We start from the raw sequence: 15374 nt of genomic DNA on the forward strand, positions 1-15374 counted from the left end.
GTCATTGATCATGGTGCATGATAATTTAGTGGACTGAGGGTCCATCCTACCCATGGACTTGTTGTCGTTTGCACTTGATGGTTGATGCATGGATGCATTATTCTATTTGCCAAATTCCCCCTGTTGCTTTGATTAGAGGGATTTCAATTCCCAACGCCCAAGAAAATCCCATATTCACATAAACAATTCAATGATTAAGGTTATAATTAGTAATTTAGAATAGTAACTCAGGATGTGAGCCTTCAAATCTCTAATTAGATGACTCAAAATACTTAACTGCATAAATGCGGAATTATGCTAATCGCATGTAATCCAAATCCGGAGGTCTATGAGCATGCAAAGATTATACATTTAGAAAAAAAAACATGTAAAGATTATATATTACAATCCTCATATAACATCCATATTTTTTTCTTGTATCTACACCATATATAGTGTCAACCTAACATTTTCATATATATTATTGTAGTGTCAAATAAAATAATTTTTTTTATGGCACGTTTAAACGTTTTGGTTTAATTTTTATTTCTTACTGTGCCTCGCTTAAACGATCAAAATATATATATATATATATATATATATATATATATATATATTATCTAACACATGTATATACTCCACTAGAGTCAATCTTCTTCGTGTTCTAAATATCCACAACCGTATGAGGTCAACTCTTAACCAATTAATAAAATTAATTATGTCATATGTCAATTAAAAATATATGAATGTGACATTTATCATCTTACATGTAATTTTTAATTAATGTGACAAAATTATATTTCTTTGGTACGCAAGATAGGAAACTAAGATACCATTTGTGGATATCTCAGTTTGAAGATCAAAATCTTATTTGAATATCAAATTTAAAAACTTGGCATGAACAGACTTCTGGAGAAATTTTCATAGGATGATTGTGACTTTCTGAGTAATTGTGATCATGGGAACTTTATCATATCAAAAAAAAGAAAGTAATTAGTGCCAGTTTGCTAAAAGGAAGTGTCACTTTTGGACTCCCTTTTTATGAAACTAGAAAGATTGTTTCCAACCTTATGTGTTAATATCATTGCAAAAGTTTTATTATGCCAAGCCAATGAAAATACGCAATCTAAGCTGCATTTTCAGTTTAACAAGAATTGCTCCTAGTACTTAGCAAGTTAATTTCAGTTGCTACATGATAGAATTATAAGTCACATTCACACATCACTACAAAACCTTAAGTTTGAGGCAATGTGTATCAGCAGAGTGTGCTAGAATATCATTAGAGAAGTAGGGGGAGCCATGAATCATCTCATGCCAAGAGGCGCGCATGCACTGTAAACGGGGAAGCGTGGGGACAAAGTAAAGGGTAATGCATTTCAACTTTTACTACTTCAGAGCTGAATAAGTGCTTTGATTTTTATTATAGATCCAATCAAGTAGCTAGGGATCGATGCAGAATGTTAACCATGTTGATGGCTCAACCAATATTAAATAGTCACGACAACTATACTATAGATCATATCCAATTAACATTCCATTTTTTTTTTCAGCGTGCCAAAAGATGGAGATCTTGAGAAATTTCCCTGTTTTCTGCTTAATCCTTGCTTTGGTAATTGTTGGTGTTCGAGGTGAAGAAGAGCTGAAAAATGTCACTGCTCATGACGGTCAAGGCAATGTTACTTTGGTAACTCTCTCTCATAAGAATGAAGAAACAAAAGGAAAACTTAATGACAGTTCTTCCAATGGAGTTTTGTTCAACACAAGCAAAGGTGATTGGTATTCTAAAGGAGGAGGAGGAGGAGGAGGGGGAAGCTTTAGATGGGGATGGGGTGGTGGTGGAGGAGGAGGGGGTGGTGGTGGTAGAGGTGGAGGTGGCGGTGGATGGGGATGGGGAGGAGGAGGGGGTGGTGGGTGGAAATGGGGGTGTAGAGGAGAACCAAGACATGGTGTGAAAAGGAAGCATAGAGTGAGGGGAATGAAGCACCATCATCATTCATCTAAGGAGGAGTATAGGATTGGGGAATTTGCACAATGCATGGCAAGAACAAGGTGCATTGGCATGAGATTGGATTGTCCTCTTCACTGTGGTGGTCCTTGTTTCTATGACTGCTTCCATATGTGCAAAGCTCATTGTCGCCGGCCAACCCTGAAATGAATCGATAAGCTAGCCAAGTGTGTTTGAATTTCCGTTACATTCACTTATAAACATTTTTATTCTAATTCTTGTGAGTCATGAATTTCTCTTAATATCGCTTTTAAGCCTTATTAACAAAAATTCAAACACACAAAAAATTAGTAACGGAGACAAGTATGTTGATAATGGTTATTGGAAGAGTGGTTTTTGTACTTCTAAATTCTGATTGCTAAGCTGTTATTTCTATCCTATTTTTATGTTTCTTTTTTCCATTTTACTTCATCAGTCTTGTATTGTTGAAAATGAATGAACTCCCACAAAAATACATGTCTTCATGTGTCTGTTTCTGTAAGTAATTGGCCATGTATTTTGCATAATTTCTTTGGACTCTGTTCCATTTAGCAGCGGTGATCCGTTGTGGTGCCCACTAGGGTGGACCATTATTATTTTGGTCCACCGGTGCACCAGAGGGTATTTTTGACTTTTCCCTCTTTCTCTTCTCCCTTCCCCTGTCCCCTCCCTACCTGCTCCAAAATCACCATTTGATGTTCTATCTTCCGCAACAATGGTTCTCTCACAGACCACCGACCTCTTCGTCGCCGCCGCCGACTACCGCCACGACCCTCTTATCCCCCACCCTCACCCTCACCCTTATTTCCTTTCCACCCTTCCCCCCTCTCACTGTGACAGCCCCAAAATCAGCTACCTCCATTTTTCTTGATCGAACTAGAAATGTTGCAGCAAAAACAGTGACAACCACAAAATCCCACCTTAGGTTTTATTTCCACCAAAAACGCAGCAAAAGGTAACACAATAGACCCTCTGTCAAAGCTCTGGGTTCCTAGATCTGTAAAGGGGAGAACAAGAATAATCGAAACTTTTTTCTCAATTAAAGAAATCCGAACCTTTTTTTCAGAAAAAGAAACAAACACAGTGCTGGGGAAGAGGAAAAAAAAAAAGAAACGGATCCTATGCTTCCCAAACAGGTTCCCATGAAGAAGAAACAGGGGAAGAGAGAGAGAACAGCAGAAACAGATCAACAGTGTTTCCGGCGCGCGGCGCGGTGGCCTTGGCTGAAGATCGTGGTGAGGAGTGGATGCGCGGCGTGGCGAGGTTGAAACAGAGAGAGAAGCGAAGGAGAAACTGAGGAGGAGCGTTGGTGTGCGTCCTAAGACCGCCGACTTGAGCTACGGTGACCCGTGGATGGTGGAGACGAGGCGGCGGAGCGCGGCGTGGTCGCACTTGGCAACTATCACTTGAGCAGGACTGTGCGCGTATTTAGCTATATCTTCCATGTGATGTGGATTTTTCTTCTGTTATCTTTTCAATTCAACTCAAGTCTCATCAATGGAGGTTGGTCAAGAAGAAAGCAAGCAAAAATGCTCAGTGATAGATCTGGTGAGAAAGCCTGCCTCTTTCCCAGAATCATGATACTGATGGAGAGGTTGAGTCTTGGAAGAAGTCCAGTTACGTATATACCCTTTTATTGTTCTTTTAATCCTAACCATTGATTTAGAGAATATTCTTAGATTCTTGCATCCAACTGTTTTTATCAATGGTTCATCGGTGGACCATAATATTAATGGTCCACCCTAGTGGGCACCTAAGTTTTATACCTCATTTTTATTACACCCTTTATAATTAAATGTGTCGATGGATGGTAAAAATAGAGAAAAAGGAAGCGGGAAAATATAAAGTAGCTATTAAAAAAAATATTGCATAACCACAAAATCGTTGGAAGTAATTTTTTATGTCCTTATACATATGCATAATATTTGCATTTGTGATTAGTAATCGATGTGGTCGTTAGATCAAACTGACATAATGAACCTGGTAATTTAATGAGATTAATTTCTATGCACTATCAGTGTAAAAAGTTTTACACAGTCATTTAATCACAACCTTCAATTTTCTATTTTAAATATTATTAAATTTAAAATTAATTATGAGTAACAAAATGGAGGGATGTGATTAAATAATTGTGTAAAACTTATTTAGACCGTCAGTGCATAGAAATTAATCTCTAATTTAATTACCAAACCAATTTTACCAAGTAGTTTGTGTAATTGATTCACTTTTCTTAAAGTTTGAACAATTTTTTTTTATGGGCAATAAGAGATATATTGAATAGAAATACAAGGGGTACTTCAACCAAATACAAAGAGAAAGAAGGAGAGACAAGCTAAAACTTACATGTACAAAAGACCATAAAAGTGTCGAAACTACCCCAATTAATACCTCCTTGAAAATAAACTTAACAAAACAAGTCTCATTAAAAAACCTTACTAGGATGAAATCCCCTTAGGAAAACCTAGCAAGGAGAAATAGTACTAATTTTAAAAAGTTAAGAGGAAAATTTCAAGGAAGTTTACAAAGAAATCTAATAATTTACCCCAAACCCAGCTTCCCAGCCATACAGAACAACTTCTTAATCATAATTGGCTCGATTCTTGCATTATTTTATTAAATTAAAACTAATTAACCTGTTCAATCAACTGACTTTTTATCTTGCGGGCCCTCAACAACTTGTCCCCATTATGGTTAGGGACCCATTAGCTTTATAGTTTGTTTTTCTTGTTTGTTTACTTTTCTTATGTACTAAAAACTTTTTTTTTTTCATTTTCAAACTTTCGAATTTATGGATTTAGAACTCTCATATTTTTTTTCTTTTTTAATTCTATATAATCTTGTTATCTAATGCTATCTATCAAGTGTGTTTGGCTATGTGCCTATGTTCATTATCTCTTTGGGAAGAGATTGCCAAACTTAAGTACGAGACATATGTAAGATCGTATAATTTTATTTTGATATGCTCCTTTCTAAGGGTATCATCTTTCTCGTATTCAATAATTAGGTGGGCACCGGAGATTTGAGTTCATACAAAGCACTCTGACACTCAAGTCAGAAAGATTGAAGAGAAATAATGATTATTGAACAGATTGCGTGTATTGAAATGATGTCCCCTTAACGTGTATATATACACGCATAGTTGTAAAAGGCATGGGGAGATATGATATCGTTATGTAACATATATTATTTGGTCATCGGAGGTATTACCTTAATTAAGAATCCTTATTCTCATTATGTGTATGGCTTTGTCATTATTAAGCCTATTATTTTACTCAATACCAGTCAGAATATTCGAGGCATTAGGATGCTTAAATGTCAAGATCCGAGATAGTTCTCTAGCCTTAAGCAATATGATGTTTGGTCTGCCTCTCATGTTATACTTGTGATTCTATGTGAGCTTAGGAGTTTCCAAATACCGTAAAAGGACTATCCAAGCATGGATTTCATGATCAAAATCAAGGAAAATGTGATCCTAGAATCTTCGGAGCAAGCCCTAGCAATGCCTCCAAAAGTCACTAGAGTAAACAATTCAAAAATGGCTTAGTAGTGCAAGATAAAACCCTCAAAATTGCAAAACAGAGCTTAAATATGATGTCTTGGCGCAACTGCGCCACTTACCACCGTTGATGTTAGTTTCACTTGTTTATAACATATAGATTTTGAATTTGAGCTATTGGATTGTCAAGAATATGTATTTCAATGAGTAAGAGTCCACGCAAGAATAAACTGTGTTACTTGAGTGAAATATGCAACCCAAACCAATAAAAAAAACATAAAAATCACAAAATCCTAACCATGAAGATTATGATTAAAAATATTAAATATAATTTAAAAATAAAATAGAACAAATTTAAAACACAAGAAAAATATCATTATAATCCCGGGTCAAACAACAATAGTCTAAAATCCATTCGGATTCCTTCACCTTCAAAGCTTCAAAATCACATTGGTGATTGAAGTCGTAGCTTCTTCACTTTGTCGCCGTCTTGAAGGGATTTTACCCAAAATCTCAAGCTTCTTTTGAGAGGAATTAGCATATAGATAACTTTCTAAACATGTAGTCATCCAAGCATTGATGGATGAGAGTGAGGGCTTGTTGATACTTCTTTCTTATCTTTGGCAGGGTATCCTTCCCAATTTGAGAGAACATTTCTTCATTTTTGTGGCTCCCCATTGCCTTTGTCTACGATCTGTTATTCACCTTGAAGTCCAAGCAATGCTTTCATAGAAGACACCATTTTCAATAATTCTCTTTAAAATTGGAAACTTGTGCATTTAGGCCCCGTTTGAGAGAGTTTATTTAAGCTTATATGATAGCATAAATGTAAGACCTGGATTTTCAGAACAAGCTAATTTCCGACTCACGCGTAGAATCAGTGTAAGCGTGACAGGAGTTTGATATTTGAGAAAGATTAATGAAGAAGAAAGTTCAGGAATTGCTTGAGGAATGTTGCGTAGTCATTTTAGGAATTAGAGCGAGTCGTCTGCACACCCGCCTTATGGCAAGCGTGTCCAGAATAGGCTAATTTCGCTTTAGAGCAACGTTTTAAGTGAGATTTCGAATCCTTGGAAAATTTAAAGATTTTCTTTATTTTTCCTTCGACCAGCGTTTCATTTCGGAACTCTAGACTGTACGCACGATAGCATTCACTTTTCGGAAGTCCGACGACGCTAATTTCCTTGCTTCGAAACCCTAGATTCGAGCGATGGATGAAGACTTTTTCTATTCGGGACTTCTAACGAAGTTTCCGTCCGCGTTGCCAGATTTGTTTCGACATTTCCAATCTTTCTTCAGAAGGAAGTTTTGTCGTCTGAGCATCACAGCAAAAAGTAGTTTAACGGGACAGATTAACTTACACCGCCTTTGGGATTTTAGATATCGTTTTTCCCAAATCATAGATAATTGTTTTGAGTTCTGGAATTCTGACGCCAGAATCTCTCTTAGAATTCCTCGGTGGACGTGCTGCAAAAATCGGAATCGCGAAATTTTCATTTTCCCGCGATTTCACCTGCCTATAAATAGCTCGAAAAAGCAAAATCTCTTCATTCTCACCCATTCAAGGCCGCGAGCAAGGAGAGAGGAGGAGAGGAGAAATTTTCACGAAAACTTGACCAATCTTCGTGCAGTTCGTCCCTACTTCTAGGTATTGAGGTAACTAGCATGAATCCTACCTCTGTTTACTGTTTCTGTTGCGTTTCTGAAGTCGTTTCTGTGCTCACAGTTTTGAGCTTTTTCTAAAATTGTCCGATTTCCTTGATTTCTTGGTTGGGTTATGTTCCTTATGTTCCCATGAGTCTAAAACCTCTGTCAGTAATCGCCGATTGCGATTCAGTTGTCCAAGATCTGAAAAATTGATTCAAAACCCCATTAGTCGCACATTTCGAAACTTTATTGTCGAAAAGCTGTAATCTGACTTCGTGCCTTTAGGATTTGTTGTCACGGATGTCATGAGGATCAATGCTGTCAAATTTGTTTTCCGAACTGATAACTTTGAAGTTTTGAGCCTTTATTTTGGACCAAAATGCCCCTGGATAGTCGTATTTCGACCCGATTGTCCGAAAATTGTTCCGACAATTTCTTTGCCTTAGTTTTACCCTAAAACTACCTTGTGAATTGATTTAGATCGAAGAAAAAGTTCGAAAACCCTATTTTCCATAGTGGCCGAAACCTAATTGCTTGGGTACCGTGTCCAAAAATAATTTTTGGGTCTCTATGACCTGAGCCATTGCGTAGCTCTTTCAATTGTCGAAATTTTGGCGCCGGTTTCGTGTCATTCTGAGTTCTGTAGCTCGAGTTATGCTCGTTTTAGCGAACGAAGTCTCCGTTGTCAATTTGTGCCTAAATAGGAACTCTGAAGCTTTAGAGGCTTTCTTTACGATTTCGATTAGTATTAGTAGATCGTGTTGCTCCTAGTGAAGCTTGTGTTGATGATTGTGTTTTCTTTGTTCTAGGTTCGCAATTTCCATGCCCAACTTCTACTCACGAAGGTAAGGGTAACTCGGTTTTAGAGCGTCTTTGAGTCTTGCATGCTTTTATCGCACTGCCTGTGTTTGAGATGAAGATGTTTATATTGATTGGCAGATGATTATGATTATTATGCTGAATTTGGAAAATGTTTTCTGAGAGGCTTCGGCCGTTTACTGGTTTCTGTCGTTACTGCTTCCTAGTGGATGGAACATGTGGTTACTTTGGATTGGTCCTTGGGTGGGCTTTGTTATTGTCTGACTTGGCATATAGGGCTTGAGTCAAGTGGCGATGAGGAGGTGTGTCCTATCATTGTCCCATCTTGCGAGGTGCTAAGTGGCGATCAGGAGGTGTGTCCTATGATTGTCCCGTCTTGTGTGACGTTAAGTGGCGATTAGGAGGTGTGTCCTATGATTGTCCCGTCATGTATGACGTTATAAGTGGCGATGAGGAGGTGTGTCCTATCATTGTCCCGTCTTGAGAGACGATATTGATCGATCCATTTTGTTAGCAGCATATAGTTGCATTATAGGGAACTAACACCTGACCCTATGTTGTTGGATTTTCGTATTGGTTTATTGATATCTGATTTGATGTTACATTGTTGAGGTTATTATTATCTGAGTCCGATTTATGTTTAAGTTGTTGATATATGAGTTGAGTTATGTTGCTAGTTATTTACCATGCCAGGTAATTAAATTCGAACAGCATGATTTTTCTCTTTTATACATGGTAATTGCATGAAGTTAACCCTTTCTATTTGCTACTTGTTGTTTGGGCGCTTAACGCTATTAGGCGATGGAGATCCTTCCGCCGAGGCATAGCTACTCGAGTTGGAGATCGAGTTGTAAGCGGTGGAGTAGAGGTATGAGAAGCAGCTTTGCTTCTCTTCTTGTGGATTATGTTGGAGTCTCTTTTACTTTATGAGAACTCTGTTATTAAAGTCTTGCTTCCGCCACTGTTAAAGTGCGCATGTTTATTCTGAACCTTACTTATGGTATTGTAAACTATTATTACTGTATATCGGGAAACAAGTTATCTAAATAAAGTTATGGTATGTTTCCAACCTTTTAGCCGAAGTGTTTAGTTGTTTTACAGAAAAAAAATTCCCTTGGTTTTTAGGGATTGCAGATTGGTCCTTAGACTTTGTTAGGTTACTAATGTGACTCCTCAGTTGAGAAATTGGGGTGTTACAATAAACACTTATGTAAGTGTTTGAGAGAGTTTATGCAAACAGCTTATGACCTACCATAAGCTGTTTTGAGCTTATTTTCATAAGCTACTCAGGATAGCTTATGAAAGAAAAAGCTTATGCTTATATATAGCTTATTTTCAATTTAATCCAATAAATTTTTTAAAATAGCTTATGAATAAGCACTTATGTCATAAGCTTTACCATAAGCGCTTAATTAAGTTGTTTATCTAAACAGAGTCTTATTTTCCAATAAATTCTTTAAAATAGCTTATGAATAAGCACTTGTGTCATAAGCACTACCATAAGCGCTTAATTACGCTGTTTATCTAAACAGAGTCTTATTTTCCAATAAATGTTTTAAAATAGTTGATGAATAAACATTTATCTCATAAGCATTACCATAAGCGCTTAATTAAGTTATTTTCCTAAACGGACCTTATTGGTCGCCATTCAAAGCTCTATGTTCATAACTCTATATCAAACCGAGCTCTTGAAACCTCTTTGTCAAAGGAAAGGAAGAGATTTCAATGTGATCTCAAAAATGCTTTGATTGGAAATGCCAAGTACTAGAGGTATTTATTGGTACAGTGAAAAACTCTACACTCTCTTTTAGGATCTTCTTAATTTAATACTTACTATTTGATTTTGGTAAACACCTCTTTAATTATAGGTCTCTAGACTCAACCTAGAAAATTGATCAATCTATCAAAAATTATCTATTTCAAATTATAAATAACAGTGTGTATCAATCATATCTAAGATCACTTAGAAAATATTTAGTAAATATGTAATAGATGTAGATACTCATTGAGAAAAGAATAAAAGATAAACGGTAAATATGATATATGATATATGCTCTTGCTAGCATGGCTCATGCGCTCTCCCTTGGGCTTCATTTGTTAGAGGGCTCTCCTTTTCGCTGTTCAAGCCTGTTGTTGTTTGATACTGCTGGAGCTTCTCTCCCGCGTTCTGTTCTTATTTAGCTTTCTGTTTGGCGGTTAGCCCTCTTTTTAACAAAAAAAAAAAAAAAAAGATTGATAGGAAAATGCGATATTCAAATGATATATGTGTATTGTGAGTTGTTCACCGATCATAACCCTTCCGTTTTTTGGCAACCGTGACCTCCTTTCCTTTGATGATTGAAAAGGGCAAAGCATCTTCAATACCACTTTGGGAGTTTTATAATACTAGATTGCCTATAGGATAAGACATTGTGTGAATAGATACATCAACTAGAAGATTGTATAACATATTAATATTCATTTTATTTCCTTCGAGATGCGCACAAACAGTTCCACCAGTATAGATCGATAACTGTGGTAAGTCATATATATGGAGTTTCCCCATAACATTATTTTCTATATTGCCCCCCCTTTACACAACTTTTAGAAAGTGTTGTCTTATTGCTTTAAGGGGTCTGTGATCTCGAAACCCATTTTGAAGTTGCAAGTAGTTGAAGGCTATGTTTGTTTTTCAGTTTGGACACCTCAATGTGGGTTTGGGTTGTATTGAACAATGTGCCACTATGTTTGGATGGCTCCAACCCACATTAACCTTAACCCACTTTGTGTCCAAACCCCACTTTCACTCAACTCCACTCAATCTTCACTTCTACTTTAGATGAAAGTTGGTTGGTATATTGATATTGAACTTTTATAGTAATTATATACACTATGAAAGTGCTTTTGGTTAATATTATCCAAACAAAATTAATTTATCAAACTTACTTTTAAAATAAAAGTATTCAAACATAAATCACATTACAACAAACTCACATTCATCCAAACTCTATTTTGCAAACCCACATTGACTCAAACTATGTTTTGTAAACTGAAATCCAAACACGCACTAATATACTCGTTTAAAAAAAACAAAAGTAGTTGAATTAATATACGACGGAAAATTAGATATCAAGCAAGGAAATTAAATATCTAGACTTCAACTTCAACAAGTTGACCTTTTGAAAAATGTCATTAAAATCGTACAATAACTGAACTTGAGTAACATTTTAAGGTTTCAATATATGTCTTGACAGGATAGCTCGTTGAAGATGGATGTCTTTAACTATAGTATGTTTTATCATAATTTATGTATTGGAAATAATTAAGGAAATTTAATTGTCAAAGGAAACCAAAATTAAATATACTATCACTATATAAATTATACATTGGTTAAAATCGCCGCAAAATAATGTCTAAAAGTTATAGCAATACTATCAATATTTGGTTGTCACGCGTAGAGTAAGATATTTTATACCAGATCTATTTTAGGGTGCCCACTAGGGTGAGCCATTTATATTTTGGTCTACCCGTGGTCCCAAGCTTAGAACCGTTAGATGAAGGAATCTAAGAATATTTAAAAACTTAATGGTTAGGATTGAATTAGTGTCAGAAGGGTATGATTGTAATACTAGCATGACCAATTTCTGTCTTTCTCAATACACCCAGAACCACCACCGCGATCCTAACCCCACAACGTCGAGGCCGCCGCCATTTTGACCCACATTGCCACAACCACCGTCGAATCTTCTCCCTTTCAAACTACGACGCAACGCCTTCGCCGATCTTGTTCTCCCTCCGTTGCATTCTCAAATCTGGGCTTTGGGGTGAGGGAGGGATTGGGTTGAAATGGTAGCAGGTTGTTTCAGAATAATCTAGCTGGACCAGCCAGCGGCGCCAGAAGGGTTGGGTTGAAATCAGCGACTCTGTGAGGGGTGAGCCTACGGGTCAGACCCGATTTGAGATGGGTTGAGTAAACCACAACCCAATTGGCGTACACCAAATACTCACCTTCGCTGGTCACGCTAGGCTTGTCTTTGCTGGAAACTTGAGAGTCTCTTAGATGATTCGGTAACAGAGGAAGCTGGATTCTCTCTATGGTGACAGATTCGAGTGTCGATCTTCTCTCAGTGACGTAAACGAGTTGGGGGGGGGGGGTAGGGGGTAGAAAGGTGGTATCTAAATTGTCCAAAATAACATCTGGTGCACCGATGGACCAAAACCTAACACCACTATTTAAGATACTCATACATACACGATTAATTTTTTTACTTGTATACGCGTGCATTTGTGTATATCATGATTCTTCAATTTTCATGGTATTAGTGAATTGTAAATATGTCTTGTAATCGGTTGAAACAGATTTAAGCACTCCTAGTCAAAAAAATAACAAATGAACTCTTTTATAAGAGATAAAAATCAGTTTTCAAACTAACACCCTAACTTCTTTATATCTGAACTAAAAGCTGATCATTTTTCCTTGAGATGATTGGTGGATGCATCTGAGCAGTTTATATTTATAGCTGTAGGTAGGTTCATCTGAGCAGAACTACTCCAGATTGTAAAACTCTCAACACTGTCCCAATTAGCAAGTACTATATATGCTCCTTGCTAGCGCAATTAGGCTTGTAGCATAATGAGTCCCCTCTCCCTATAATGGGGGAAGCCTAAAACTAAAATAGAAAACTGAGAAGGTGGTACAAGCCATGTAGCATGTTAATTTCCTCTTTGAAACGCTAACAAGCATTATAATGATGATGATGGGTACAGTTGCCCCCACAAATGAATTTCCTAGGTCCAGACAAAACCCATAATATATGCCATCCATCCATTCAAACCCTTTTTGCCACTCATGGTCCTCCCTCCATCACCATCATCATATTCGTATGTGCAAATCATCTTCTCCATCACCCCTTTCCTCTGATTAATGTTTGTCCTACACCCAACACATACCCACCAGCCCCCATCAACAAAAGGACCAATACTAGTTAATGCAGTTTTTCTGCTTCAAACTGCTACAAAAGCTTCTATAATTGCTTACATTGTCGCATATAGCATGTTCGAATCAGTTTTTCTTTCTTCAGAATTATTTCTGACATCAAGAAGCTAACCATAGCATGTTTAAAAATTAATCTAAAATTGATTTATACCTTAAATTAGTTATGGGAAAAGCTTATGCAATTAGTTTCTGGATACCAGAATTGATTTTACTTAAACAAGCAGATGAATAAACTTCTCTTGCTTTTGCATTACCACTAATTATTCAACATAACAAACAAAACCCTCTAATCTCTCCACGTAGGTCATGTTTCTATTCTAAAATAGCATGTTTAGTGTGTGTTTGGAAAACTTCTGCAGATCCACGTTTGGCCCTGATCCACGTTTGCAGAAGCAATAAATAGTTGCTTTTGGATTTCTGGATCCACGTTTGGCCTCTCCAGATTTGAAACCAAACACACACTTAAGCATCAAAATCACTTCTCAGGAAGCTACAAAGTGTAGTTTATGGAGTTACCATTGCCACCACCAATATAAACACAATGTATACAAGAAAAAAAAAACTGCATTTGGAATCCTATGAGAAGTTTTATATTTACACTCACAGGGAGAAAGATGCACATACATATATATATATCAAAAAAGCAGAGTTGAGTTCAGAAGACAGTGGAAATTGGAAAAGAGAAAAACAGTCAAACAAAACCAAATGAGAGAGAGAGAATGGATCAAAAAACATACAAACAAACAACAAGGGTGTTGAAATTCTGAGGCTATTTCGAATTTGAGGCTTATTTTTCTACCATAGATATCTGGTTCTCTTGGAAGTGGAATCAGGACTAATCTGTGGAACCGTGAAAACATCATCCCTCAACCTTGATCTGCTGCTACCTTTGATGTTGGTAGTGCCACCTTCTTTTGTCACACTTTGCCCAAACACACGATCCATCTGAGAAGAATACAGAGGAGGTGGTGCTTGAGGAACCCAGATCCCATTGTTATTAGGTGAGAATGAACACAGATTCCCCTCAATACCAGCATCATCAAACTGTTGCAATATGTCATGATCACCCTGCAGTTTCATCACAGATTACAAATCCCAGATCCAAGTATAAACAGAACAAACCACAAACCAATTGTTTATAACAAAATTGCAAACCTTAGAGAAACCAAAGGGAACAACATATGAATCAAGAAGGTCTTCAACTTGCCAACCAGGGAGTGTCTCTATCAAGTACTCAGATATGCTGCTAGTGGAACCTGTTCCTGCCATGGTTACCAAGCTTCCTCCAACTTTATTGATGGTAGTAGTATGGGGTAGTACTGATTCTACTGAAGGAACTGTCTTTGCAATCAAACCTTGATGTGAAAGGTTAGATTTAGAACAAGAAGAAAAGGAAGGTTTTGACTTAGCATCAGAGGAATTGGTTAAACCAGATTTGGTCTTGGAGGGTGTTGAAGCAGTAGAAGCAGAAGAATAAAGCTTAGGAGTAGCAGAGAGCTTCACACCAGTGAGAAGGAACCGATCATGCTTCTGGGTATGCTCATTGACAGAGTGAATCGACATGTCACACTCTTTGCACAGAATCGCTCTGTCTTGCTGACAGAACATGAAAGCTTTTCTCTCCTACAAGAAGAAAAACAGCTCAAACAGACACCTCATGTGCAACTATACATAGATAGATAAACAGACAAAGATGCGATCATGGGTATTGATGAAATACCTGGCAAATATCACAGAGAGGGTGTTGCTTTGAAGAAGGGGTGTGAAGAGAGAAGCGTTGGTGCTTAGAGGCGAGTTTGTTGGCATGGTGGACACGGTGGTCGCAGCCATCACAGAGGGCGGCTTCGTCGGCGGTGCAGAATACTGAAGCCTCGTCTTTGCTGCAAACATCGCACTGGATCTTCATTGGCTCTGTTTTGCTCTGTTCTGATGAACACTGAAGATCACAAAGAAGAAGAAGAAGGGATTGATTGGGAAAGATAAATGGTCAAATGGTTAAGAAGAAGATGATGATGATGATGAGATGAGTGAGCCATTCATTCAATCAATCTCGCAGAACAAGAACGAAGTTGCTTATTTTAAATATATATGTACAGAGACTCACTCTTGTCACCAGACGACACTTAACATATTTTTATTGGTTTTTAGAAAATCTTGGGTAGACAAACACAACGTGAGAAACGAATAAAAGATTGAGAAGTATTAAATCAGATATATTTTTGGTGAAAAATGTACTGTTATATGTCGATATCAACTTATATGGGATCGGTTGGTAAGAATAACTCATATAGTTGTGTATTCCATTCCAATTGTTGATGTGAGTAAGATGTTGATGGGTGATTATCTCTCAGTACTTTTATAAGCGACATTTGATTCCGGAAGCATTTATTTGATTTCGGAAGCATGCTCTGACCCATAGGCGTTATTGAAGCTGAACGCATCCAAATTTTTATCCATCAAAAAAATATAATATG

The 15374-nt window shown here is 37.2% G+C and overlaps 2 protein-coding genes across 2 annotated transcripts; one reads left to right on the forward strand and one right to left on the reverse strand.

Annotated features, from left to right (window-relative positions):
• Window positions 1-1426: 1426 nt before the first annotated feature.
• Window positions 1427-2425, forward strand: LOC130720260 (glycine-rich RNA-binding protein 1-like). The gene has a single exon (XM_057570888.1). The coding sequence runs from the start codon at window positions 1541-1543 to the stop codon at window positions 2132-2134; it is 594 nt and encodes a 197-aa protein (XP_057426871.1). The 5' UTR covers window positions 1427-1540; the 3' UTR covers window positions 2135-2425.
• Window positions 2426-13463: 11038 nt separating this feature from the next.
• Window positions 13464-15052, reverse strand: LOC130720454 (B-box zinc finger protein 21). Its single transcript, XM_057571099.1, has 3 exons — window positions 14621-15052; window positions 14056-14523; window positions 13464-13968 (listed from the first exon to the last, which is right to left on the reverse strand). Exons 1-3 carry the CDS (start codon window positions 14804-14806, stop codon window positions 13696-13698), a joined length of 927 nt encoding a protein of 308 aa, XP_057427082.1. The 5' UTR covers window positions 14807-15052; the 3' UTR covers window positions 13464-13695.
• Between the last annotated feature and the right edge of the window lie 322 nt (window positions 15053-15374).

This window comes from Lotus japonicus, chromosome 5 (assembly GCF_012489685.1).
Source record: "Lotus japonicus ecotype B-129 chromosome 5, LjGifu_v1.2".
Taxonomy (NCBI): Eukaryota; Viridiplantae; Streptophyta; class Magnoliopsida; order Fabales; family Fabaceae; genus Lotus; species Lotus japonicus.

Excerpts from the sequence above, each read along its gene's own strand:
- LOC130720260 (XM_057570888.1), top strand. The coding sequence starts at position 1,541 with ATGGAGATCTTGAGAAATTTCCCTGTTTTCTGCTTAATCCTTGCTTTG.
- LOC130720454 (XM_057571099.1), bottom strand. The coding sequence starts at position 14,806 with ATGAAGATCCAGTGCGATGTTTGCAGCAAAGACGAGGCTTCAGTATTC. Across the intron at positions 14,524-14,620 it reads CTCTCTGTGATATTTGCCAG|GAGAGAAAAGCTTTCATGTT; the intron begins GTATTTCATCAA and ends TTCTTCTTGTAG. Across the intron at positions 13,969-14,055 it reads TTCCCTTTGGTTTCTCTAAG|GGTGATCATGACATATTGCA; the intron begins GTTTGCAATTTT and ends ATGAAACTGCAG.